This window comes from Denticeps clupeoides, chromosome 3, assembly GCF_900700375.1.
Source record: "Denticeps clupeoides chromosome 3, fDenClu1.1, whole genome shotgun sequence".
NCBI classification, from domain to species: domain Eukaryota; kingdom Metazoa; phylum Chordata; class Actinopteri; order Clupeiformes; family Denticipitidae; genus Denticeps; species Denticeps clupeoides.
The window spans coordinates 24,650,408-24,676,117 of NC_041709.1; the positions used below are offsets into that span (position 1 = coordinate 24,650,408).

Consider the following 25,710-nt stretch of genomic DNA (forward strand, 5'->3'; position numbering starts at 1 on the left):
CTAGAAGTTAGGTGAGAAGAACCTCCAGCAGCTGAGGGGGAAGAATCCCCCAAAGGTGGTCTGACACGGGGCTCCAAAAACAGACCAATCAGATTGTACTTTGATGTTTCTGTCTTGTCCAAGCAGAACCAATGTTAACACACCATTCAATGTTAACACATGATCATCGTAAATTGGAAGTTTTAATCAAATCTTTTCTTGAGCTGTGTACTACGTGACAGGGGGGCAGCTTTTGCTAGACTTTATTAATTGTGAATGAACATTAGTCAAACACATATTTTCAAGGCAGGGGATCCAGTCGACATTTTGATAATAATAAAAAAAATGCTATTTTAGCAGAGACACTTAACTTTGCCAGATCATTATTTTGCATGTAAGATGGTGACTTCTAAGACCCATTCAGATGCCCATTCCTTTAATAAAATTTAGTTTTAATTGTATATAACTCCAAGGATAAAGTGTACATCACTTCAACATGGCAGACTCAGCCTAAAGTGGAAAATATCTGCAGAGCAATGGAGGGTTGATATCAGCACATTTTCATGTATTGTATGAAAGACAGAAATTCATTATATTGACAAAAAGTCAGTTTGTTCACCAAATAAATTTACTTGGACATCCTTGGATATTCTGTTCTTGACCAAATGACTTTTTCTTTGACAGAAGGCATTTTGTGGATGAAATTCCTTTCTGTTGATGACAACACGCATTCTGTAGATAAAAAAGACGCTTTGTGTGTAAAAAAAAAAAAAACAAGCACTTGACACTTGGCATCCCGCAGTTTTAGTTAGTCTTGTTTGGGACTACAAGCTCATCAGGTGAATCTGGTACAAATGGATGTAAATGGATGAGTAGAGTTCTCTTTTCTTTCTCTCGCCCCACCCTTCTGACCTTCTGATTCAGCAAAAGGTTGGTTTTGTTACCACATTTTCAGTTTTTGTTGCCCTTAAAACTGTCTGGACACCCCAGGTTAGAGTATGGTGACCACCCACAGTCTTTTTTGATAAGGATAGTTAACCTCAGAGCCATTTATTAAGTTCTTTGATTGTGTCTGCCTTTGTTGATGTGGACATCTACATCCTGTTTCTTACAATAAAATTCATTTTATATAACCTATCCTCTCCCCGTGCACCATCCTGGGCTTTTCCTGACTTTGACCAGGTGATGTAAGAAACAATTTCACGTTGCTTTTTTATCGACCAAATTGTACTTTCAAAATCCGAGAGGCTACATCATCTCCCCCTGATGTAGAGGAATTACTCTAAAATGATAAAGCTGCAAAAAGCTTCAGTCTCCCAGACGATTCAGGCAGACAGTTCCTGGACATGAAGGCACACAAACACTGGGAAAAGTTAATGAAATCCTCAGCAGCCGTCAGCCCGCTGGAAATGACAAAGTCTTTCGAAAGATTAAGCCCTTCAATCAAAGCGGCGCTCAAGACGCCGAGAGACGGATGAAAGGGAAACTCCGAGGCGGCAGGAGGATTAACCTCGACTCCACTGAGATCAGTCCCTCACCATGGCCACCTGTCAGAATGCAGGAGTGACACCCGTAGCCGAGGTAATTACGTGCCGCGGCCAAATCTCTGTGGAGTCAACGCAGGCACTGGGGACTTTGAGCAACTCGACTGATTGCCGTGCTGGAATTAGCACCGGAGCTGGAGGGACGGTGGAGACACCTGGTGTCCCATACACAGTGAAGGCTTTTCCTGAGCCGCTGAGCTGATAAAAGATGATGCCCCCACAGCCTCAACTGCACAAAATCTTCTTTTAAACAGGTGTCTGCAGGTAAGAGTCTTTAAAACTAGAAACCTTTACTTTATTAATTATGGCAAATAGTGACAATGATAACAGCATAACATTTATTACAGCATCATTTTAATGAAATTAAAGTAAACTCTAGTTTCATATATGTTGTACAGTGGGTATATAATGTCTTAATGTAAAAAAAAATATATATATTTTTTCTGATGTAAAACGTTTTCTCACCTTTAATGTGATTCATGACATGCATAAATCTGTCAGTGGAAAAACTTAAATAAAAAACCCACAATAGTTTGGTTGCATAAATGTTCTCCAAATTAATTACCTTAGATCTTTTATTGCTTGAAGATATTAACTTCAAGAAATTATGGTCCATTTGTTGCCTCATATTGGAAGAGTGCCATTATGACCAGATCTTTAAATTCTTCACTTCACCTGTCAGTGGTTTTAATTTTTCTATATATAGAAAATATTGTGTATATAAACAAAGAAATCTGGTTGAATAAGTGTGGGTACAGCAGGGCCTATCAGCATGGCACATCTTGACCACTCTTTCTTTCAAAAGTATTCAGAATCTGTGATATTGTTCATCTCTTGAACCCACAACCTTGAAGGTCTGAGGCCACATTGCTAACCATCATGTGGCTGCCCTCGTTCAGCAGGATGCCAAAATGGTTCAAGAGTGGTTTGAGGAGCATGACTTTAAGTTGGCTCTGCTACTGTGAATAAAGCATGTATGTCTATGATATGTATTCGTTCACCAGCAGGCAAAAAGCCCACTCAGCAGGCCATTTGGTATCTGCAGAAGCTCGGATCGATACCGTGACATTTCACCGCATCTGCTGAGTGCTGGTCCAACGTCTTCCTCCATCCAAAAGGGTATGACGTGCAGCAAGTTTACACCAGTAGCAAGTTTAGGAAACTGCAACAGATCCAGCATTGGATCATTCCACTTGAGGCATAGCATTACTCAGGACCGTCCACCCAACTCAGCTGCTGAGAAGTCATTTGCGTTCGTGGTTCAGTGAAGTCTCGTGCGTAGTTTTTGTCCTCCAGATAGACTCTGTTGTGCGTCCCCATGTCAAGAAGAGCACAAACTGAACCACAATATAGACTGTTGGGCTCAACAAGTTCTGTAAACGCTGTTGTACGGACCATAATGGAGCTGAATCCGTGTTATGAGGGAGGGGAGGGGGAAAAAAATCTGAAAGTGCTCTAATGGGCGTGGCATGTACATAAAGGAAATCGGTTTTGACTGTGAAACGAATTTCCAAGGCTTGGACAAGTCTCAAGCAGGACGTACGTTATTAAACAGCTCTGATGGATGCCATTCTACCAGGACGCTGCTGTAGATGAAGCCTGACACCTTGTGGCCAAGAGGCCCACAGATCCAGGGTCTTCTCTTTCTCTAGAAGTGTTTCTAATTATGCAACAAGGGTCAGTCTTAATTCTTAATACTAGTACCTTGGGGTTCATTTATTAGCCTTAAGAATTCCTTCTTTAAAATGTGTGAAATGTATTTCCTTGGCTGTTAATTGATAAACCGGTGATGAATTTGTTTTGTGAATAGCCAGTGTGCATGAAATGTACAGTAAAAATGGGATTCTTCCTGCATGTTACCATGATCATTTTAGTTCCCAGGTCTTCTTACTGCACACACAAGGGCACACAGGTTTTATTGCCGATTAATTGCACATTTAAGAGCAAAGAACGATGCCCCCAAACTTTTCAGTCTTATTTCTTCTACCAAAATTTTTCTGTGCTCTTTCAGTGATTCAATTCTGTGTCATTCTTTAAAAAACAGTTTACTCGCCTACAGTATCAGTATCACAAAATCTTATATATTCAAGAGGATCTGTTCTGGAACTTTACAAATGCAACTAAACAAGCTCATGGAAGCAGAACATACAGTAAAATTATAAATTATTTTTCAAGAATTGTAATCTGAACACTGAGCAGTGGTAAATTATTAAAACTGAGTACCCTCTTTACAGAAGATTTATTTATTTTTCCTTTAAGTGACAAATGTTGAACATGAAAAACGTAACCGAGAGCCATACAGCAATGCCTGAAAATTTCTCCGCATGACACGTCCATGTCAGTGATTTACTGAAGGCAACCATGTCATGCTCATGTTCAAAAACGGACCATGTACCCAGAATTTCTCACGGGGTGGGACTGTATTAAACACGGCATGCCGGCAACATTCCAATCAGAAGCACAAGAGGTGCTTTCCATGGGAAACGGTGAAAAGTCCATCCTAAAACTGGGCCAATCGAATCAGTCGGCTACATAAACACAGAGATAAGGGAGGAGGCTTCCAAAACATTCCGATTTGCGACACATGCAGGTCACTGCAGGTTGTGGATCATCTCCTCTTTGGCGATGAGGTGTGTGGTCTTGTTGACCAGGGCCATGAGGGAGTTCAGTTTGTGGGACCAGTCGTTCAGCAGGTCGTTGGGGTCCTTGGGCCGCTGGAAGTTAATGATGCCGGCGAGGCGGTCCACCTTGGCGTAGATGGTCTTGTTGACCACTAGGCTGGAGAGGAACTCCTCAGATTCCTGCAAAGGAAGAGCCAGCCTTGGGTTAGTCTACGGTGGAATGTGAACTGACAGGAACAGTAAGGATGTCAACCAGTTTCATAAATTATACAAAATCATTCACAGCAGCTGCTCAAGACAAAAAACTTCACTTCAAACGTCTTGCTAAAAATCCACATAATGTGCAGAACAATTTCTAAGGGTTCAGGTTTAAATGGTATCAATTATTTACTCCATAAAAGATTTTATAGTGGGTATAGGGGGCAGTGGTGGTCTAGTGCTTAGGTAGGTAGGTAGGTAGGTAGAGAAAGTGATTGTCATTGTGAAACACAGCACAGCACATTGTGACACAACGAAATGTCCCCTCTGCTTTTAACAATCACTGTTATTGAGCAGTGGGCAGCCATGACACCATCCCCACACACTGCTCCCCGGGCGCCTGTCATGGCTGCACAATGCTCACCAAGGGTGATGGTTAAAAGCAGAGGACACATTTTGTCGTGGCACCATGTGCTGTGCTGTGTATCACAATCACTTCACTTATGATTATCCAATTACACAGTAATATTAAGCAAAGAATGTTGTTTTGCTTAGAAGTATTTTATTGAATTGTGGTGAACAAGATTTTGTGTACAAAATGTGTTATTAATGGGTAATACTCAGTTTTTAATGAAATATATTTCTTAAAAATTCTTTGTCTCCCTGTACTTGAGTATAGGTCCCTGAGAAATACATGATACAAAGTGATCAGAACTCACATCAATGGAAAGGTCAAGAAGTCCAGCCATCCTTTTCATTGTGATCCTTGTGTAATACTTGGCCATAATTCTTATATTCTAAAAGGAAAAAAATATATAATAAATTTAGAATGATTTTAAATAATTGAAGTGACCTTCAAACGTAGCTAAATTCCTATAACCGAGTTCAAAAACATTCATTAGTTCGCTTGATTAATGGCAAATTTGTGGCAGCTCTAATATGTACAAATACTTGCAAATAATTCTTTTTGGATTGCTAATATGAATGGCTGTTTCCTGATTAAACAGCAGTTGAGGACAGATATCTGCGTTTAACAAGCTCTAATTACATAAAGATTGGAACAAGGAAACCATGTAAACGTGGGGGGAGACTCACATGTTCTACTACTCTGTTCTTAAGGTCCTTCCACCTTTTTTCTCCCTCTTCTGAGTAGGTGAAGACGTCCGTGGCAGGACTGTCTGGAGAGCCCTCCCTCAGCTCATTCCCATAATCCTCTACGACCGAGGCCCAGCGCATCAGCTCCATGGTGGTGAACTGCTTCAGAAGGTCCCTGCAGGGGCCAAGCCCAACTTCACAACCCACTTTACCTCCACGAACACACAAATATGCACCGGACACTCTTTACTTACTTATATTTGGGAATTTCTTCCAATTTTTTGTCGCCGTTGATCCTGTGGACCAAATCGGACTGTTCATTATCGTAGGGCGCCAGGATCACGTAAAGCACCACGCTCTTCAAGGCCTAAAAAGGGAAAGATATATATAAAAAAAAAAAAAAACTTTGGGTATTCTACATTTGAGCTGAGCAGAAGAGACAGAACTGGTGTGGAAGTGCTGAGAATGTTTATGGGAAGATGAGCCACTGGCTACCTGCTGCCACTTCGCGCTGTCCTCCAGGATGCAGGGGGTGTCGTAGATGGCCCGGTAATGCTTGCAGATGGACAGGTAGGAACCCTCATGCTGGTCCACTTGAATCATCAGGTTGTAGTATTTCAACTTTGACTCCTGAATACAGAGGACAATAATTAGCCATTTAGTGAAAAGATTGTATATATCGCCACTTCAAAGAAAAGAAATGCATCACCTCTGTCCCTTCCTCCTGGAAAAACTTGGTGTTGATCTTCTTACTGATGATTTGCGTGCGAATGTAATCCTTGACGGCGATGCACAGCCTCATCTGCTCCAAAATGAACTCCACCTTCTCCTTCTTCTCCATGGAGCCATAGGTCTCCACCTGAAGGCAGGAGCCAGATCACTACCTACACGGCGCGCAACCGTGAACCCCTCAGCCAGCGAGAAGGTTCCATACCTGCAGCTCCTGCAAGATGGACGCAGCCTCTTTCACGTCGCCACTCTGCTCCTTGATGTTGGCTAGCATCTTGGTGAGCCGGGCGCGTTCGATCTCCACGTAGATCTGCAACGACACAGCTCCAGTTCACCATGCCATTTTCGGAACCCTGGCTACAAACTGAAGTTTGACTGAGTGGGACAAAGAGGGATCACCTTCCCGGCAGTGACTGTACGCAGCGTGTCGATGAGCCTCAGTTTGATGGTCAGGTCAGTCACCGTGTCCACGTACTTGTAACATTCTTGAACCATCTTGGCCACAGCCTGGTAGACATGAGAAGAACGTCAGAAAAGTGGTTTATCGGGCGGCGTTGGGCCTGCCTGAGAGACTCAGGGGGAGCCTTTATCCTCAGGACATGCCACCTCACACCCCTCAACCAGAGCATCTGAACCTCCACCAGGGACGACTGCAATCTCTTACTGCTACACTGGTCAAAGCGCAATCTATGCACAAGACTGTAATAAAGGGAACTTATTTCTGCTAGCAGCATGGCATGCATTATTACAATATTGCGCATTTTATCATTTATTTGCATTGATTTTGCACTGCATATTTACTTATTAGCAAATATTCTAGGGGTATGAAATGATAATGTTAAGTCGGTCATGCTCATCCACCTTATACATGTAGAATAGTCCACTTTTCGCACACTTGTTTTTACCTCTCTGTAACCGAATGATCTTCTCTACCAGTCCATCCAGTTTTTATTTTACGTATGTGGTATGCATTTGCTTGACTAAATTTCATCATATATAGGAATTGAGATTGAAGTTGTGCCCTAGTCTCTTTGCATTTATTTGCCTTTTTCCAAGTCCATGGAGAAGTGAAATTTTATTTATTTGTATTTCATATCTGCCCTGCCACAAGATGTTCAGTGAACATTTTAATAAAAAAACGATCCCAAAAAAAAAATTGTTCAGTGACATTAATAGTGTAGGATCCGCTTTATGGTTTTAAAAATAAGCATTTTAATCCTATCTAATTATCAAGGGTTCAGGAAGTTTAGGAATTCGCCCAGAAAACCTTACAGATCGAGATGTTATCACACAAATAGCTTTTTTTTTTTAGACAAACCAACCTGAAACATAAACGAATTTCATTTTCACGTCTTCTGTTTAGAAGGAGAGCCTACATGCTGGTACAGAACGAAGATAAGTAAAGCACAAGGTCAAGATGAAAAAGCCCACCTGTTTCAGCTGACTCCTCCTCTTGGACAGCAGCATGATGTTCTCATTCAGAGCGTCCCAGTCCTTCGCCTCATAGCACATCTGGACGATGGCCACCAGGATCCTCGAGGTGGACACCATGTCTGAGGCCTGACACAAGCAGAAGCACCATGAGGCATGATGGCAATGTGCACCAAGCTTCTCTGCTGGTAGAGGCTTACCGTTCTGGTTTGTTTCTCCAGCGAGAGCAGGCTTTCGGTGGCTTCCTGAAGTCTCCCCTCCTTCAAAAGAAACACAAAGACCTATTCAGAGCTCTGATATTCAATCACTGCGTGCATCCATTTCAGCATTTTACACCTGAAAATAACATTTTTACTGCATGTTCTCAAACTGTTCATGGAGAAATGCACCATCCAGCTGCACATCCATGCTGCATCTTATTTACAAAACTCACTTGGACCAGTCTTCAATTTATATCACAAAAGCACACCAAATGACAAGTTCTAGCAACAGTGGTGGTCTGTCTGTGCCTCCATCAGTGTGCATATCAAATCTGCTCTGTGAGCACTTTGTTCCAAATGATGGGTGTAAGTTCGTTAGGAGTCTAGAACCTCAAATACAGTACGAACAGAGTAAGAGGGTAAATACGGTGTAATCGGAGTAAAAGAGGGTAAATACGGTATTGATGGAGTAAAAGAGAGCAAACACGGTACAAATGGAGTAAAAGAGGGTAAATACAGTATAAACAGAGTAAACAGCGGCTGAGCCCAGGCGACCAGTTTTAATAGCCACTTCATTTAAAAGGCCGTCCATACGGATGAGCAGGCGGCGAGGCAGAATATGTTATGCGCTTGGTATGATTCGTCCGACGAGGCGAGTAAAGAGCGGCCGGGAGAGTTAGCATGCTAGGCGCGCACCATGACTCAGCCCATTCAACTCACTTTGGCCATCTTCTCGCACTCGGGGAGCCGCTGGTCCACGGTGGAGCTGTAGTCGATCTCCATCTTCACTATCCTGCCATCGGAGCGCTCGGACCGGTCGTCGCACATCGCGCTGGTCGGAAGAGTCGAGAAGCAGAAAATGCCGCTGCGCTGCGAGCTGATCGGCCTCCCGGGGACCTGGTGGCGTCTGGCGTTTCCTTCTACCGGAAGTCGGAGAGAATTAGCCAATCAGCGCCGCGCTTGTCTTCTTCGTGTTATATTTACGTAGAGAAAGGACAAAACATCAGCACCTCCATCTTCCGGGCTGGAGCGGGACTGCATATAAAATTTTGAGTTACCCAAAATATCATCTTCTGTGCACATCATTTCACATTTAATCATCACTTTTGAATTACTTTGATCAATTTCAGGGATAGACATACAGACAGATAGACAGATAGATAGACAGACAGATAGACAGATAGATAACGTACAATATACGGAGTGTTTATAAGATGTACACACACGACGCCACATGACCGGGGCGTGTTCGCGCCCCGCTGACGCTGGCGAACGCGCCCCCACGCTTCCTCTCTCCCGGGCGCCTGAACGCGGAAGTGGCGGCCTGGCCGTAAACAGCAGACATGGAGGGAGGGTGTGTCCGAATGAAGCGCTTATAAATAACGCCGTTCGGTCCGCAGCAATCATGGGGGACGCGGCGAAGGCCAAGCGCCGCGAACAGCTGAAGCGCTGGTCCGGCTCGTCCACCGACAAGGAGCCGGCGGTGCCGCGCCGGCGGCGGCCGAGCGACGCGGAGGCCGTGGGAGCCCGAGATGCGGAGGGAAGTGGAGCCAGACAGCCGCGCAAACGGAGGTACGCGGTCAAAACCGCGCATAGAGAGGGAGGTTGATTTAAAAAATGCCGTAGCGGGGTTACTGACGACTCTCCTTAATAACACCGCCTTCAATTAGGACTGTTTTCGATATATTTCGATATACCGATATTTACCCACAATGCTGCGGCTATTATGACTGGGATCGAGTGAGTTATGACAGCGGCCAGGCTCATGTCCTGCTGATGAAGTGTTCGATAACAGAGTCGTTCATCATCACCGCCACCATCATCATCATCATTAAACATTCCCTCAGTGATCATCAATAAAATATCGACACAGTGCAGCGTGTAAACCGTGTAAAAGAAGAAGAGACGACACGTATATTGTGCATTAATGCACATTAAATGCATGTTAACGCGATGCGTTAACACACCGTGGCGGTGACTTTTAATTCAGGTTGTGATCCTGGTAGGACTGCAAGATGATGTCCAAAATGATCATCACGGTTACGTTAATCAATAATTATATGTTTTAGGTAAAACACATTTTTATTGAACTTTCGATTTTACATACATATTAATAAACGATATACGATAAAACCAGCCTGTCAACATTTTCTTGCTTAAAAGATGACTGAAGGCAGGTCACTATGAAAATACTTTTTTTTTAATAGTTAACATGAAATATGAATATTTCATTTACCTGCTTTTTTGGGGAAAAAAATATATAGACAGGGCAGATCCATAAACAGAGGCATGTTGTATAGAATTGTCAATTACTATAGACGATGAACTAACTATGCAGTATATAGAGATGTCAGTACAGAAGCTGTGCCTTTCCTGTGTGGTGGGGGAGGGAAGACCGATATTCTGGTCTGTAACATGAATAACGTTATTTTTCGAAACACACAAGATGATAAAATAATATTTACGAAATGTTATGGATGGCGGTATTGACTCATGCTGATTTGTCTATTTTATATATATATATATATATATATATATATATATATATATATATATATATATCTCTCTCTCTCTCTCTCACACATACACACATCAGGCAGAAACAGACCTAGTCCTTGGGGAAGTTGTGGCCTAGCGGTTAAGGAAGCAACCTCGTAATCCCAATCCGACAAGGTGCCACTGAGCACCGTCCCCACACCAAGGGTGATGGTTAAAAGCAGAGGGCACATTTCGTTGTGTCACCGTGTGCTGTGCTGCAGTCTTTCACAATGACATTCACTTCACTTTCACTATTAGGGTTGGCAACTTTTTCATCCGCAAATGAGGGACACTTTCATGCTGTATAAAGTGCTCTAAGATAAGATAGATAAGATCAACCTTTATTAGTCCCACAAGTGGGAAATTGCACTTGTCACGGCAGAAATAAACTTTGATTTGTTTGACGAGTGTGTACTCGTTCCGATGTGGAACTGAGTAAATTCAGTCACGCTGCTGTGCGTCCTCCAGACGGCGAGTGCGCTTTGAGAGAACGGCCGAGTTCCTGGCTGTCTGCGCCAGCGGGGACACAAACGAGGCCGAGGAGATGCTGAAGGAGGCTCGAGTGGAGACCAAAGGCAAGGACCTCAACGGCGGGATTGTCAACTGCTCCAATGCTGACGGGATAACGGCTCTCCACCAGGTTCTTATAATCCTGTTTCCATTCCTTATCTTGCTTGTCCGGAGCAGTCGAACCTCGTGCTAACGCCCTTCCTTCTCTGTTTTAGGCATGTATAGACGGCAGCTTGGAGGTGGTGGCTTTTCTCCTGGCTCAGGGTGCCGACGTCAGCCAGGTGGACAACGAGGGATGGACTCCACTGCATGTGGCAGCGAGTTGCGGCAACCAGGAGATCATTGAGTGAGTGAAGAAGAGACCAAGAAATCCTGGTTTTTCTGTCATACTACCAGGATTTCAATATATTCATTTCTGCAATGTTTTATGCACATTTTTATAGACACAAGTGTATTAAATTAGCATGCATTTGCTTTAGACGTGTACTTCCTGTTTCAGTTGGCTGCATTGAATAATACCTTTTGGAGACCTTGAGGGGCCGATCATAAGTTTTTACTATAATGTATACAAATGTAAAAAATGAAGGCAGCTCCATTTAGTGCTGCTTCCTTATATGACACTTCACAAATTCAACATAAATATATGTTGCGTTTTTTTTCTTGCTGATGCTGATACATGTGATGTATCAATCGACCCCTTTAGTGAATGCGTATAAATATACTCATAAATAAAGTCAAAATAATGTCTTAAAGTCTAAATATCATTGAAGAAGTGAAAGGCTATTGAATCTCCTATCGAACAGTGATATGAATATGTTTGGATATGGTATAATGACTAGTTGCATTTTGGCACACAGAAGGCATTTAAATAGCTCATGGTGATTTGAATGCGACGATCTTCATGTTTGCATTTCGCCTCTTTGCTCCTCTGGAACAGAAGCCAGTTTGCATCACCGGGCAGAAGCTGTGGGCTCTGGGTGAAGGCGATTGCGACCTGTCTCACTTTCTCTCCCTTCCGGCTCAGGTTCTTGCTGGAGCAGGGGGCGTCGCTGACCGCGGTGAACTGTGACGGGGACGTGCCTCTGGACATCGCTGAGGATGAGGCTACCGAGGAGCTGCTGCGGGAACACACCCGGAAGCAGGGTGCGTTAAATGAACACCATCTGCTGGTCTCTTCACTGGAGTCTGCCAGTAGTCTGGGCGCTTGACTCCGTGTCTCGGAGAGAACAAACAGAAGCTGTACGACCGGTACTGAAATATGTGGTTATGGTGGTATATTTGTTCAACGGTGGCCCAGTACCCTAACTAAGGTGAATTTAACACTGTCTGTGTTTGACTGCAATATATAGCGTCTATGGTTTAATTTTATGGCATATTGCACAATCAGGGATAATGGAGTCTGTCCTGCATTTTAAGTCCAACTGCGAACTTGGAAATTCTGACATGCACTTTGACTAACCTGCCTGTTTTAATATTTCCTCCTGATATACTCAGTTTTATTAAAAGGCAAGTAATGAAATAGGTATTATTTATTCATTGTTTTATGTTTTAAACCAGAAAATAGTTAAAGAAGCTAGTAAATTCTGGCTTCTGATTTCGCTTTTTTTCATTTGTAAAATGAGTCAGAGGCGGATACTTAAGATCACGAGTGTTATTACCACCGTCCCTTCTCTCTTTCTCCAATCAGGGGTGGATGTGGAGGTGGCGAAGCGGGCAGAGGAGGAGCAGATCATGCAGGATGCACGCCACTGGTTGACAGAGGGTCTCCCTGCAGAGCTGTGGCATCCACGTACCGAGGCCACGCCCCTCCATGTCGCTGCGGCCAAGGGCTACCTGGAGGCAATCAAGTACGAATGAGCTATTACATGCAGGAACATACATGTGTTCGGATACGTTAATAGAAATCAGTGTATGTAAATCAGAAGTGACTCTCCAGTTGTTTCACGACTCATGTTTCGAGGCATCGAGATCGTCTGATTTACTGAAATGAATACACGCATCATCACATGACAATGTGAGCATGCTCAGGCCACAGAGTTGTGTTGCCAGATTGGATTTCCACCAATTATGGTTTTGAGTTTGATTTGAGCTGTCAGAGCTGCGTTGCAGTAATTAATAGCAGCAGTTGAACGCTACTTACATCTTACTACATCCGGTTGTAATTATGAAAACATGTCAGACAGTGCCAGTTTTTTGCTCTGCTCCATTTCCACAGTAGAATGAGGCTGCAGCAGTAAAAGATGTGAACATGGCATGGCCAGCACGACCCTTACTGACCCCATGCTGGTACACCAGTCAGATAGTCAGGCAAACAGATCGAGATTACGTGATTGGTGATTACGGCACACGCCACTCTGAGCTAAGAATAGCTGCTGTTTACGTCCTGACATGTCTGCAGGAGAGGTCCTGTGGTGCTTTATTAAAAAAAAAAAAAAAATCCTTAATCAGTGTGGAGCTGATCTTCAGGGTCACTCGTCATCCCAGCAGTTCCTTGTGTGTTGTGTCTGCGTCTCAGGCTGCTGTGCCAGTGCGGGCTGGACGTGTCGGCGGTCGACTGCGATGGCTGGACGCCGCTCCACGCCGCCGCCCACTGGGGTCAGGGGGAAGCGTGCCGCCTCCTCGCCGAGCAGCTGTGCGACATGGAGGCTCGCAGCAAAGCGGTGAGGGAGACGTCTTCCTTTATAGGCCAACATGTTTTACAAATCAACCACGGCTGCATGATATTCTGTGGAACATTTTTTGGGGATTTTGCCACTAAAATCTCGACATTACGAGCCATTTGCTGGTGTGCAAGTTGGAATAATTTATTGCAAACTAATATGAAACCGCTCAATATCCCAGTGCAACATCGAGTATGCGGCAGGCAGAATAATGACAAAATCTGTGATTGATAAGATAAATGGAAGTAGTGGTAATAATAACGGCAATAATAAAAGAAAAAAGAACAGTAGCATAATAAGAAAAGAGTAACATTAAAAAATACGAGATGATGAAATAAGCAGTGTTCATTTGAGCTGCATACATGTTAGATGGTACATAGTGAACATTTCTCAGGAACCTGGTGCTACATGTAACATTTAAACAAAGTTACTTACTGACATAAAGGGCAGTGTGTTATAATTGGGCTGTCAATCGATTAAAAAAAAACAAAAAAAAACCTCTATACGTCTACAAATCGGGAAGGAGAAGAAAGTTCTTTTCCATGCTCAAACTGAGCCAACTGGTTTGAGAGATGAGCAAGCCTGGTCTAACTTTCTGAGCCTGAACTTTCGGCCTCTGCACGGGGGCGAGGTTGCAAGGCATGTTGCAGAACGTACAGCAGTCATCCTGCAACCAGCATTCGGTGAAAAAAATTACGGATAAATTGTAAAATGTATTAGTTACTTACTTATTGATTTGTTTCTTTTCTCCTCCCATGTTTTTGGAGTCAGTGGTCTCTGTGCACCCCTTCTACTAAATATTAAAATAGAATTAAATACACCAAGATACACCATCCACCTCTAGTCAGGGTTTTTATTTTCCAGTTCAGGCCTGGCGCTTTGCATGTTTCTCAACTTCCTGTTTTGTGGCAGTAGTTGGCACAAGTCCACTTCTTTTTTTTGTCCTTCACTTCTGGTTCTGCACCCACCTAAAAAGCCTGTACGTCCCTAAAAACATTTCTTCCAAGAGCACCTTCATTTGCCGCCACTCACACTTAATACATTTGGTGCACAGCACCTGTTCACTAATCTCATATCAGGTACGTGTTCAAAACTAAAGAGATAGAAACAGGAAGTGGCTGCATGCTGGTTACCTGCACGATGGAGAGAAGGAACTAACTAACCACCCAGCCATTTACGTTGGGGTAATTTTTTTCTGAACTGATTGACAGCTCTCACACAGCCTTCATCGATGGTAACTTGAAAGCACGTTGTAAGTCGCTCTGGCCAAATGCCGTAAATGTAAATGTACTTCCTCATTCTGGACAATTTAAACCCACTCCTGTCAATACGCCACACGCCCAGGTGTACCACATTGTCCATCTCCTCCGTTTCCCTCCGTTATCTACACTCCTAATACCCCTCGTACACGGGGGATGTCAGTGGACGCCACAAATACGATCTGTGATGGAAGTTATGTAAATTGATGTACTGTGTGTGTCTAGGGCCAGACGCCATTTGACGTTGCTGATGAGAGTGTGGAGGCTCTGCTGGAGGAGCTGTCACAGAGACAAGTCAACGTAAGATGTTTTTCCTCGACAACTCTTACTAGTGAAATTATTTTGGTCTTTACAAAAGCGTTTTAATAATGTTATTGCAAATATTATAGTCATGTTGCTAATACATTTTACACCACTAATTAAGACCCTTTTTAATGACAAATCTGCATAAGTCCATGTATAATGTATTCCTATTGCTCATTGTTTAGAGATTACAGCCTTAATAATAATGTACAGGGTGGGCCATTTATATGGATACACCTTAATAAAATGGGAATGGTTGGTGATATTAACGTCCTGTTTGTGGCACATTAGTATATGCGAGGGGGCAAACTTTTCAAGATGGGTGGTGACCATAGTGGCCATTTTGAAGTCAGCCATTGGATCCAACTTTTGTTTTTTCAATAGGAAGAGGGTCATGTGACACATTAAATAAATTGGTAATTTCACAAGAAAAACAATGGTTTTAACGTAACTTTATTCTTTCATGGGTTATTTACAAGTTTCTGACCACTTATAAAATGTGTTCAATGTCACCAACCATTTATTAAGGTGTATCCATATAAATGTCCCACCCTGTACATTTTACAGTTCAGATGACATTTTATTGATGCCATCATTTGTTTCTCAGTGGCGAAGTGAACGTTCTGTGAGCGAGACCCAGAACGGTCCCGGGTCCACAGGCGGCAACACCGCAGCCAAAAAACGAAGGTGAGACGACGCCCTTTCTCTCTCACATACATACACATCCTTGGAGAACTCCGTGCCCCCAATAATATGCTGCTTCATTACCAACATCAGATGAAACTGACGGTCACCCTCGCATGGATTAGTTTTCCATCAGTGAGTGCACTAAAGACCCTTCACAAACCGCACACGTCTGGTGCGGCATTGTACTCTGCATCACATTGTCACGATGCTCCGCGAGTCTCTGCTGAAACCGATAATATTGAACTTTGACCTCTGTGCATTGTGACTCATTACTACACAACCAATAAAAACAAGCCATCAAAGTGGCACTCAAACCAAGATGGAAGAATGGTTTATATCAGTGATTATAAGGTAATTGAATTCAACCGTATTATCTTATCACGAGGAATGAGAAGAATGCTGGATTTGGTAGGCCTGCCAGGTGTGTTTTGACCGGGAACGTTGCTTGCTGGTCGTGTGGAAATAGAACGTGTTACATTAACTGAAATAATGAGGTCTAGTTATATGGTGGGGTCCTGAGGGGGATGTCCTGTAATGGCATTTATCACGTCTGCAACAATTAGCATTTGCTTTAAACAAAAAAAATAGGCGTTCAGTCAGGTGGTTTGTGTAATTACATATTAATTCTTTAATCCTTGCTCTTGCTCTCTCGTTCTCTCACCAGGACGTCCGTATGCAGGATGAGCAGCAGGGACAAGATGAACGTTCAGGACCAGTCTAAAGAGCGCGGAGTGTCTAAAGGGCTGGATCTCAGCGAGGAGAAGGAAAGCAGCCCTGGTAACCCCGCCATAATTAATTATTGCATCATTGCTTCACATTACTTTCATTGATTTACTAATTTAAAGTGCCAACTGAAATTTTAGATTTTGACTAGAAGCAGGATATGGGAAAGCATAATATGAAATATTGTTCATATGAATGTATTAACACATTTATGTAATACATTTCAACATCATTATTTCTCATCGAAATTAATGCAGAATTCAAGTATGTCCCTTTGTGGCGTTAATTGTGAAGCTGTTGTGTGTTTCCTAAAAGTGAGCCTGAATCATGATGCTATTTACAAATGACTATCTTAACTTTATTAATCTTTCTTTACATAAATTCTAAATACCTGTAGTGCAGCAGTTTCATTACTTTCATTGTTTTGACTTTTTTTTTTTTTTTTTTTCCTCAATTTGTCTGTTCTAGAACGTTCCACAGTGTCCAGTCCAGACTCTGAAAGTGTTACTACCTCCACGGTCAGTCCAGCAGAAAAGGTGAGATCTTGATGTGGGTGAACTCCCCCATGAGTAAACAGGCTATTGTATTTCAGATTAGACCTGAGCAAGCGTTTTTCAGCAAAAGATTGATTCCAGAATGCCAAATCTGGCAACACAGCGTGTATATAAAGTTCCATGGTTTGTGTAGTTACATAACTGTTAAGAGTTAAAGATCTATTCTCAGATAAATGGAGCACCATTAACTATTAATCATTCATTTTGCAGACGCCAGAGGAGAACGAGGCTGAAGAGAAGGAGCTGGACCGGGCCAGCCGGACCGCACGTGTCCAGCCCACCCCACAATGCAAGTAAGTAAATTGGAAAAGAACCGATCGTGATTAATTCTAAAGAATATGTTTGCTGAAAATGTCAACTTTCACTTTGAATTGGGTGACGTCATATGCTGCGAACTGAATTCATTATTTTACAATATTATTTCGTTTTTTTGTGTTATTTTACAAGTGTCGATCAGGCAACTGCCAATCAAACCTTTTTATGCAATTTTCCTGAATGTGAATGCGTTGGCATTTATTTGACACCCCTGTGCTCCTTTCATGCATCTCCAATGGATAGATAAATAAACCATGGTAAATAGGATAGGTAAATAAACCATGCAACCAATGACTTGGTTGAAAAGCATCTGCACATTAAATATATCAAACATTGTGATTTATTTTTAATGTGTTAAATACAAATTTTCTTCGTCAGAACTATGTTGGAAGCATCCAAGACTGTTGGACCATTTCTGCTCCTTCAGAGCTTTCAGTACCTGTAGGTTCCTGTCAGTCTAAAAACAAAAGCAGCCAGTGGTCAGAAATGAATCATGACCCATGTGACTCTGGGGGTAGATGGGCAAAGAGGAAGTGGGTTTGAAAAGAAGATTACCCATCATGCCTTCCCACGCCTTCTCAGTTTCAGATGAACGTTAGTCCGGTGGCAACGTCTCGATTTGTGCTTTGGTTTTCCACTGCATATACAGCCCAATCTGAACATATTATATGAGACACACACACAGAAATGATCTGTTTTATCACTCTCTAGATGCCTCTCATCTAGAGATATTCAAATCTAATATATATATATATATATATGTGTGTGTGTGTGTGTGTGTGTGTGTGTGTGTGTGTGTGTGTGTGTGTGTATATATATATATTAATTAATGGCTCATTCTAGTATATCAATGGCAATAAAATGGTGACATCACTGACAGTGATAGTGATATGTTCCAACTGTCCCCAGGTTCCAGGCCCCGAAGTGGGACGAGGCGTCCGAGTCTCAGAGGAAATTGCGTTCTCGCTTAATGCGGCAGGCCCGGCGCTCTACACAGGTCAGGTTTGGCTATTTATTTTCCAGTAATAATTATGTTCATTGATTATTTTAAAAGCTCTTAAAAAAGTTCCAGTATATGTCATGTTGTGTAAAAATCTGTGATTTTTGATTGGCAGGGGGTGACCCTGACAGATGTAAAGGAGGCGGAGAAAAGCATCAGCCAACCCACAGATCCGCCCCGAAGCATCCAGCCGGTCACACCCATCATCACAGTCATGCCTGCAGAGAGAGGTGAGGTTTAACTCACTCCACAATCAAGAAGATTCTTTGCCTCTAATCATTGTCCCGTTGATGCCCCGCCCATGGCCCATGGCATCTGATTGGCTGCACGCTGCGAGTAATAACCCATCACTTCTCATTTCCATTGATTTTATATTGGTTCCATACATGAGTTTCTTTTATGACTAATAATTGGTATTGGTGCAAAAAAAGTTTATATCACATATTTTAAAAAATTATATCAGTGGAGCCATAGCAATGTACCACAATCCAAAATGTGAACTAAAGTTAGGAGGTTCTGCAGATTGTAGGAATTAACAGTCGACTGATGAATTATTTGTGATATTGTCAGTATTGGGTCCTCCTGCTCTATACTTAAGGAACCCATATCGGAATAAACTCCACCAGGCCTCACATCGAGGACCTGCACTAGACCAGGTTATGACCGTGGTGTTCCAGTGACGGACTCGTGCCCTGAATTGTGTTCCTTCTCACCCGCAGACACCGAACCGGTGAAGCCAGAGGCACCAGAGGGCGATTCTAATCTCGGAATGAGGAGGAGAGGAAAGAGGGAACGACGCTCAACTGGAGTCGTTCAGCTCCCTGGGAAGGTGAGCTCAAAATCTTTTACATTCACACATGAATGATTTGCACTAGCACTAATGTTCTTTTTATGAAGGCGAAGGGCCAGTTGGAGATGCTTGTAATGTTATAGATTATTCACATCATATTTATAAGTGAAAGTGAATTATGAACCACTGCAGCACAGCACACGGTGACACAAAAAAATATGACGCTGCATCACCCTTAGCGAGCAGTGGGCAGCCATGACAGGCGCCCAGGGAGCAGTGTGTGGGGACGGTGCTTTGCTCAGTGGCACCTCAGTGGGAACGTGGAGGTTCGGGATTTGAACTGGCAACCTTGCAATTACGGGGCCGTTTCCTGTCCCCACCACTGTAGTAAAGAGCCAGAAATAAACCCTTGACTCCTGTTTACTTACAGACAGAGGGGCTGAATGAAAATGAGGAGACCCCACTGGATAGGTGGTCTTCCACTGAAGATGCCAAGTTGATGTCCGTCCCCAACTACAGAGCGGTAAGCTTTGACACTATTGTCCCTGGACCATGTCAAGGCTCAAGACAAGAGTTGTGAAGTGTGCAGTTATAAACCGTTCACTACTGCATGGATTCTAAAATGTCTCAAGTGAACAGCTGGTGACCTCTGTGTTTGAACAGCTGTATTTGGAGGTGCTGCAGGACAACATCCAGCTGAAGGACAAACTGCAGGAGACCCAGCTGCTCCTCAACCAGAGCAAAGTGGAGCTAGAAAAGCTCCGGCAGGTGAGACCTAGGGGGTGACTTGACCAAATGGCAGGGTTTACAAGTGATTTATCGAAAACTATCGTAATATAAATAAGGGTATTGGTAATAAAATGAGGGTTTATTTTATTTTCAGATTACATTGTCATGAGCTTTCATTTCATTAGTAAATAATTCATTTATTGTTTAAATTGAAATGAATTAAGAAAACACCAATTTACAGATTTTAATCCACATCCTCAGGACTAACATCGTAACAATACCTATTATCCTAATACTGATTAGTACAATTGCCTCATTATTGATGCATGAAAAAGTATAAGATCCAAGCATAACAATTGTTCTAGAAATTGTGTTCTAGTAAATGAAAAGGAAAATATGAAGAGATCCTGACTTTAGCAGTAAAGGTGGCTGGAAGGTCATTGATAATGAGAATACTTTTAAAGGGCGCACGTGGATAATATAATGTTCATGTCACATTTCTACATTCTTCTGTTTTAGAGTCACGAAAACAGTTCAGAGCGGCCGGCCCTGCTGGAACTGGAGCAGTTTGTAAGTAAACTCCTTTTAGTCTGTCAGATGTTCGGATAAAATGCATGAAGCATTTCTTTCTTTATTTATTCTTTGATTTTCACACAGGAGAAAAGGTCCCTTCAGAGGAGAGCAGCAGAACTGGAGGATGAACTCAAGGTGCAAATTTTTGTGTGTTTGTTTACCTTCGTATATCTCTGGCCAAAATGAAAAGACCTAAACCACACACCAACAGGCCACACCAAGACCTAAACCTAGCCTAGCGGTTAAGGAAGTGACCCCATAACTAAAGGTTGCCGGTTCAAATCCCAATCCGCCATGGTGCCACTGAGGTGTTCACTGTGTGCACCGTACTTCACTTTCTTCTTTCACTTTCTAAAATTTTCATTAGGGCGATTTATAGATGTATGGGTGTCAATTAAATTCTGTTTATCCTGAGGACGCCTTTGACCTTACACTAGTCCCAAGTTCACATTTGTGTGATTCAGTGCATTCCCATGCACATTTTTGTCAAGCTGCCATTTAATCAGGATACGAGTCAAAAATCAGGGTGTATTAGTCCAACTTTACCAAGATTGATCTTGTATGATTTTTATTTTTACACATAATTGAAAAAAGTTTCTACCATCTTGTCAATGTTGGCCAATGGACATTTCCTTTTTTGGGTGTAATGGTCTAGCCCGTTAACCATGGCCTATTTAACACTGGCCTATTTAAGATGTATATTAATGCAATAAAAAATGCAGATGACATGCTAAAATTAGACGTCCCATCAAACTTTAGTAGTAAGATCACCGCAGCACTTCAGTTGTCCATCTGTTTGCCTGTTCCAGGTCGTGGTGGATCTCCGCGCAGACAACCAGCGTCTGAAAGACGAGAACGCCGCCCTCATCCGGGTCATCAGCAAGCTCTCCAAGTGAACGTGTTGCTGGACGTAGCGTGCAACACTCCTCCTTCTCCACCACATACAAACAACGTGGATGCTGCTGACATCCAAGTTCTGAAACTACTGTCATCCAAAGTGCACCGACTGCTTTGTGCTGAAAGGGATTTATGGGGGTTTCTCATTTTCAAGCTCCTTTTTTATATTGTTAATGTTTTTGTTATATATAAATTTTTTAACACTTGGTGTTTCTACGTTTGTTAGTTTTTTTTTTTGTTTGTTTTTTTTTTTTCTTCATAAGTTTATGGCTTGTATTTAAACTGTGGCTTTTCACTTGGACCACAAACGTGTCTATGCTTGAATAACCTTTACCTCCTGTAACACAAGGATCCTCACAAAAAAGGGAGAGATGATCGTGTCAGGTATCTAAGCACTGATATAATATATATATATATAATTTTTTACATAGATAAACGTGCCAAAAAACCTAAACTTCAGCCCATTCCGCTGTATTGCACCTGTAGGGGAGTATAGTACAGCACCGTACTTACACTGACAGCTCAGAGTCGGACCAAACTGGCCTTTTTCCTTCCCTCCTGCTCCCCTGCACTCTCTGTGAATGTTTGCTTATTTATATGTACATAATTTGGTTCTGTGGTCTTTTTTTTTTTTTTTTTTTTTTTGGATTTTCCTTCCTTGTTGAAGGAAGGCGTAAAGTGCTAATACTGTGACTGAGGCTTGTTAACACAGGCACAATGGGTTAAGTTTACCACCATATTTTTTTTTCTACATAGCAGATGCATGCCAAAATGTATTTTGAAAACAAATGTGCCTTTATACATGTCTATTTTAATATGGCTATTTTGCTTGATAACAGGTTATTGTATGAAAGTGTCGTTGTCTGGCCATTTTGCCACAGGCGCATGTTGGTGGACAGTTAGAGGCTTGTGGGTCCGTTTCGGACCGCAGGAAACACTCTCAAAAAAGCTGATTTTGTCATGAAAGGTCCATGCGTATGCTGTGCTCATTACGTGTCAAGTCGTTTTTATTCTTAGGGTTGGAGGGTACAGCAGACATCCAGCCTTTCCAGTTATTAAAATATTACCTTTTGTGATCAGTCAAAACAAGATTCACAATGCACACTCAGTACTTGCAGGTTTAACGGATGACCTTTCCCCACATTGTTAGAATTTTTTGAGATGGGCCAAGTCGGCGGTTCTGGGCTCAGAATCGCCTCGTTCTTTGTTGTGCTAGTGGGCCAAGCGACTGTAGGCCCATGACCGTGTTTGTAATAAAGTGGCCTGTGAGTGTAGGTACAAGGTGTATGTATATTTGCACTTTGGAAACGTGAATAAAAGAACAGTGCAGACTGCCTGTGTCTCATTTAATGCCTGGCAAAAGAAGCCGCGCCTAAAACATAAGGTGAACTCATGAATCGTGAGATATTATGGAGTGGCCGTGTTCTTGTGCGGTCTGATTTCTGTTTGCATGCAAACAGAATGCAGCCTGAAAATGCATGAGGTCGCATGAAAAAATGACTTTTTCATGCCCTATTATCAGTATTCGGTGTTTAAGGTGGGTTGCCATATATTGCACTTCATAGCCACACCCTTTGCCACTGGTAGAGTTGTATAAATGTATAAAATATGTGATATAAACTTTTTTCCATTCAGATTTGACGGGAATCCCACCAACCTGGCAACCCTCTTCTGGGTTTTCGCGGGAAAGGCCACAGGGTGAAACCTCTCGCGAGAGGCGGCGGCTGGTCTCCGTGGCAACGTGCCGCATCGCGGAAGTTGCTGTTCATGCTGTTGCTGCCACAGAGTCGCGCGTCGTGTTTTCCGAAACAAATACATTTTCATATTTCCTGTCGTTCGGTTGGACGGTGGAAGATGGAGCCTCGGTACCGCGGCGGACTCTGGGACTGCCCGCGGGCGGCGCATTACAGCGGGGAGACGCAGAAAATGCTGGAATGTACACATACACGCTCCATATTTCACCACGTACATTTACATTTAAAGTGTTAATAAAAAACATTTACCTAGATGTATGTTGTTGGCAGAGACTGACTTTGTTGCTCTTTGAATGATCATCCTTAGCAACATTTCGTCATGATTTCAGCCACAGGTCTGCATTAGTGCATAAAATTCCTGCACAAACCCTCTCCAATGTGTCCATCTTCGCAGTGATGATGCAGGAGTCGCGCCTCACCAGATTCCAGCAGAGGCAGATCAGCAAGCAAGTCTCCAGTGAGTCTGGAAATCTTCACCTGCTTTTTTCTAAATGAATAGGCAGCATGATGCCATTAATTACGACCATGCTTCATCTTCTTCCCCAGAGGGAGGCTCTCTGCCCCTGACCTGTCACCCCACCTCGTCCCCTGCACAGCCCAAAGTGGACCAGGCCCTGAAGGCAGCACCGCGGCAGCCCAGAACCTCACAGAGGCGCAGTGCAGCCATGTGCAGCGCTGCAGGGAACTACACACGAGAGCAGTTCCGAGCAGGCCCAACACGTGAGACGTCTGGCAATCTATCAGATTCATACAAGATGTTCATATTTCAATATGTTAGTCTAGGTTTCAAATTAACCATTGTGTTATCATCTTTACTTTATCTGCCCCCCTTTTTTTACTGTAAAAATTAAGTGAATGTCCTTCTCATTTCTATTTCAGAAAAATTTGTGGAAGCAGCTATTCTCACTCGATCTTATTTTAGACATATTATTGGTTTAGACAGTTATTGGTGTCAACCATGACCATGATTCTCGTTAACTATGTTTTTCACAATTAAATGAAACCAAATCCTGTCAAGTACGCATATTCTTTGCTCATGTATATCTGTAAAAAAGTCCAACTTCCTCAAAATCACAGTACATGACAGAGTAACCTTCAGCACATGAGACCCTCCAGAATTTCACAGATTCCATTCAGAGGGTCCTGCTATAGAGCCGACGGTCAAAGCTGCTGTCACAGAAGCATCTTTCTCACTCTCTAAACAGGGGATCTAGAGAAAGAGAAGGAGCACTTGCAGAACCTTTTTGCTACTGGCCAGAAGGAGCCCAAAGCCAATGAGGTTCACAAACCTTCAGATGATGGTGAAGTGAAGGACCGGTTTCAAGAAGGTGCGGTTACACCATGTTTATATGTTTTGATCCAGCAGTAATGGCGTTGAGATGATGTGAGATGAATAACTGTGGGAGGAATCTCCCAGTCATATCTCCATCACACAGTAGTATTAGTAATGCATTTTAGCATGTATTAGTGTAGCATTAAAATGTCTGGGACATTTTACAAAAATAATAAGGATTATTCAGGGTGTGCATCAACTAAATCTTTGTCCCTGAAATGCAGTTCTGGATGAGATTGAGGATCGGAAACTTTTTTTGGAGGAGATGTCATCACTTGGACACGGGCATCTTTACCACAACATCATTAACACAGAAATCTCACAGGTAAAGATGATTATTAATTCATATATATATGTGTGTGTGTGTGTGTGTGTGTTTATACATACACAAACACACACACATAGGCACACTTTGCCCTTGAAGTGCATCTATAATGAAAATTACAGACCTCTCTCATCTTTTTAAGTGGGACAACTAAAATACTTTGACCCCAAACACACACACACACACACACACACACACACCAAACACACACATATAGAGACAGCTTGCACAACCCGGTGCCAGCAAAATACTTTGTGCAAGTTATATATAAATATATGTGTGTGTGTGTGTGTGTGTGTGTGTGTGTGTGTGGGGGGGGGGGGGTTGGGGGGGGGGGGGGGGGTATATATAAAATGTAACAAGTCAAACAGGGCAGTATGTAGGTTGACGATGACCTGGTCAGAGATGGAGTAGAGGGCGAGTAAGTAACTGTGGGTAATATCGGATGAGAACGTACTTAGAAATGAGTGGCAGTGTAAATGTGTGAATCGGTGTGTGTCCAGACTTCATTTACCTCAATAGCAATACTCAATAAGAAAATTGCCCTTTCGATTGATCAGTGCCATATTTTAGGCAGCTCTTGAATCGTGATGAAGGGGCTGCAGTCCCCCGTCACAAAGAGACTACAACAGCCACTTAGTCTCATATACAGGTATTCTGTTCTGTCCTTTACTCTGCAACAGGACACCAGTAGTTAGTGAAGGTTCTTGGTGTTTGCCTACCAGTTTATTGTTCCTTCTCCGGGATTATGCAGAAAATCCGGGAGCTGGAGCTGATTGACAAGGCCCACAATGCAACGCTAAAATCTGCATTACTGGAAGAGCAGGTGAAGATGGACTGAGGGACACCAAGTGTAGGTTCACAGAAGACATGGATGATGTGGTCATCTCATCTACGCTGTGGAGCAGAAACTGTATAAAAGATTCAATAAACGATCATTAATGAGTTATTCTTTTTTTTTTT

General features: G+C 42.7%; 3 protein-coding genes across 3 annotated transcripts; 2 read left to right on the forward strand and 1 right to left on the reverse strand.

The window, feature by feature from the left end:
* Positions 1–3,750: 3,750 nt before the first annotated feature.
* psmd12 (proteasome 26S subunit, non-ATPase 12) lies at positions 3,751–8,715 on the reverse strand. The gene is made up of 11 exons (XM_028973627.1): positions 8,518–8,715; positions 7,798–7,857; positions 7,598–7,726; positions 6,566–6,673; positions 6,372–6,476; positions 6,147–6,296; positions 5,933–6,067; positions 5,692–5,804; positions 5,438–5,612; positions 5,062–5,139; positions 3,751–4,324 (listed from the first exon to the last, which is right to left on the reverse strand). The coding sequence occupies exons 1-11, from the start codon at positions 8,623–8,625 to the stop codon at positions 4,115–4,117; spliced, it is 1,371 nt and encodes a 456-aa protein (XP_028829460.1). The 5' UTR covers positions 8,626–8,715; the 3' UTR covers positions 3,751–4,114.
* Positions 8,716–9,106: 391 nt separating this feature from the next.
* On the forward strand, positions 9,107–21,500 carry ppp1r12c (protein phosphatase 1, regulatory subunit 12C). Its single transcript, XM_028973240.1, has 19 exons — positions 9,107–9,369; positions 10,804–10,975; positions 11,061–11,191; positions 11,870–11,988; positions 12,533–12,692; positions 13,361–13,505; positions 14,990–15,064; positions 15,675–15,754; positions 16,419–16,531; positions 16,946–17,013; positions 17,242–17,324; positions 18,256–18,343; positions 18,462–18,576; positions 19,066–19,175; positions 19,567–19,659; positions 19,800–19,904; positions 20,385–20,435; positions 20,523–20,573; positions 21,248–21,500. Exons 1-19 carry the CDS (start codon positions 9,203–9,205, stop codon positions 21,332–21,334), a joined length of 2,013 nt encoding a protein of 670 aa, XP_028829073.1. The 5' UTR covers positions 9,107–9,202; the 3' UTR covers positions 21,335–21,500.
* A 1,592-nt stretch (positions 21,501–23,092) lies between these two features.
* c3h22orf23 (chromosome 3 C22orf23 homolog) lies at positions 23,093–25,696 on the forward strand. The gene is made up of 6 exons (XM_028973407.1): positions 23,093–23,271; positions 23,484–23,546; positions 23,636–23,809; positions 24,295–24,417; positions 24,647–24,747; positions 25,502–25,696. Exons 1-6 carry the CDS (start codon positions 23,103–23,105, stop codon positions 25,586–25,588), a joined length of 717 nt encoding a protein of 238 aa, XP_028829240.1. The 5' UTR covers positions 23,093–23,102; the 3' UTR covers positions 25,589–25,696.
* The last annotated feature ends 14 nt before the right edge of the window (positions 25,697–25,710 follow it).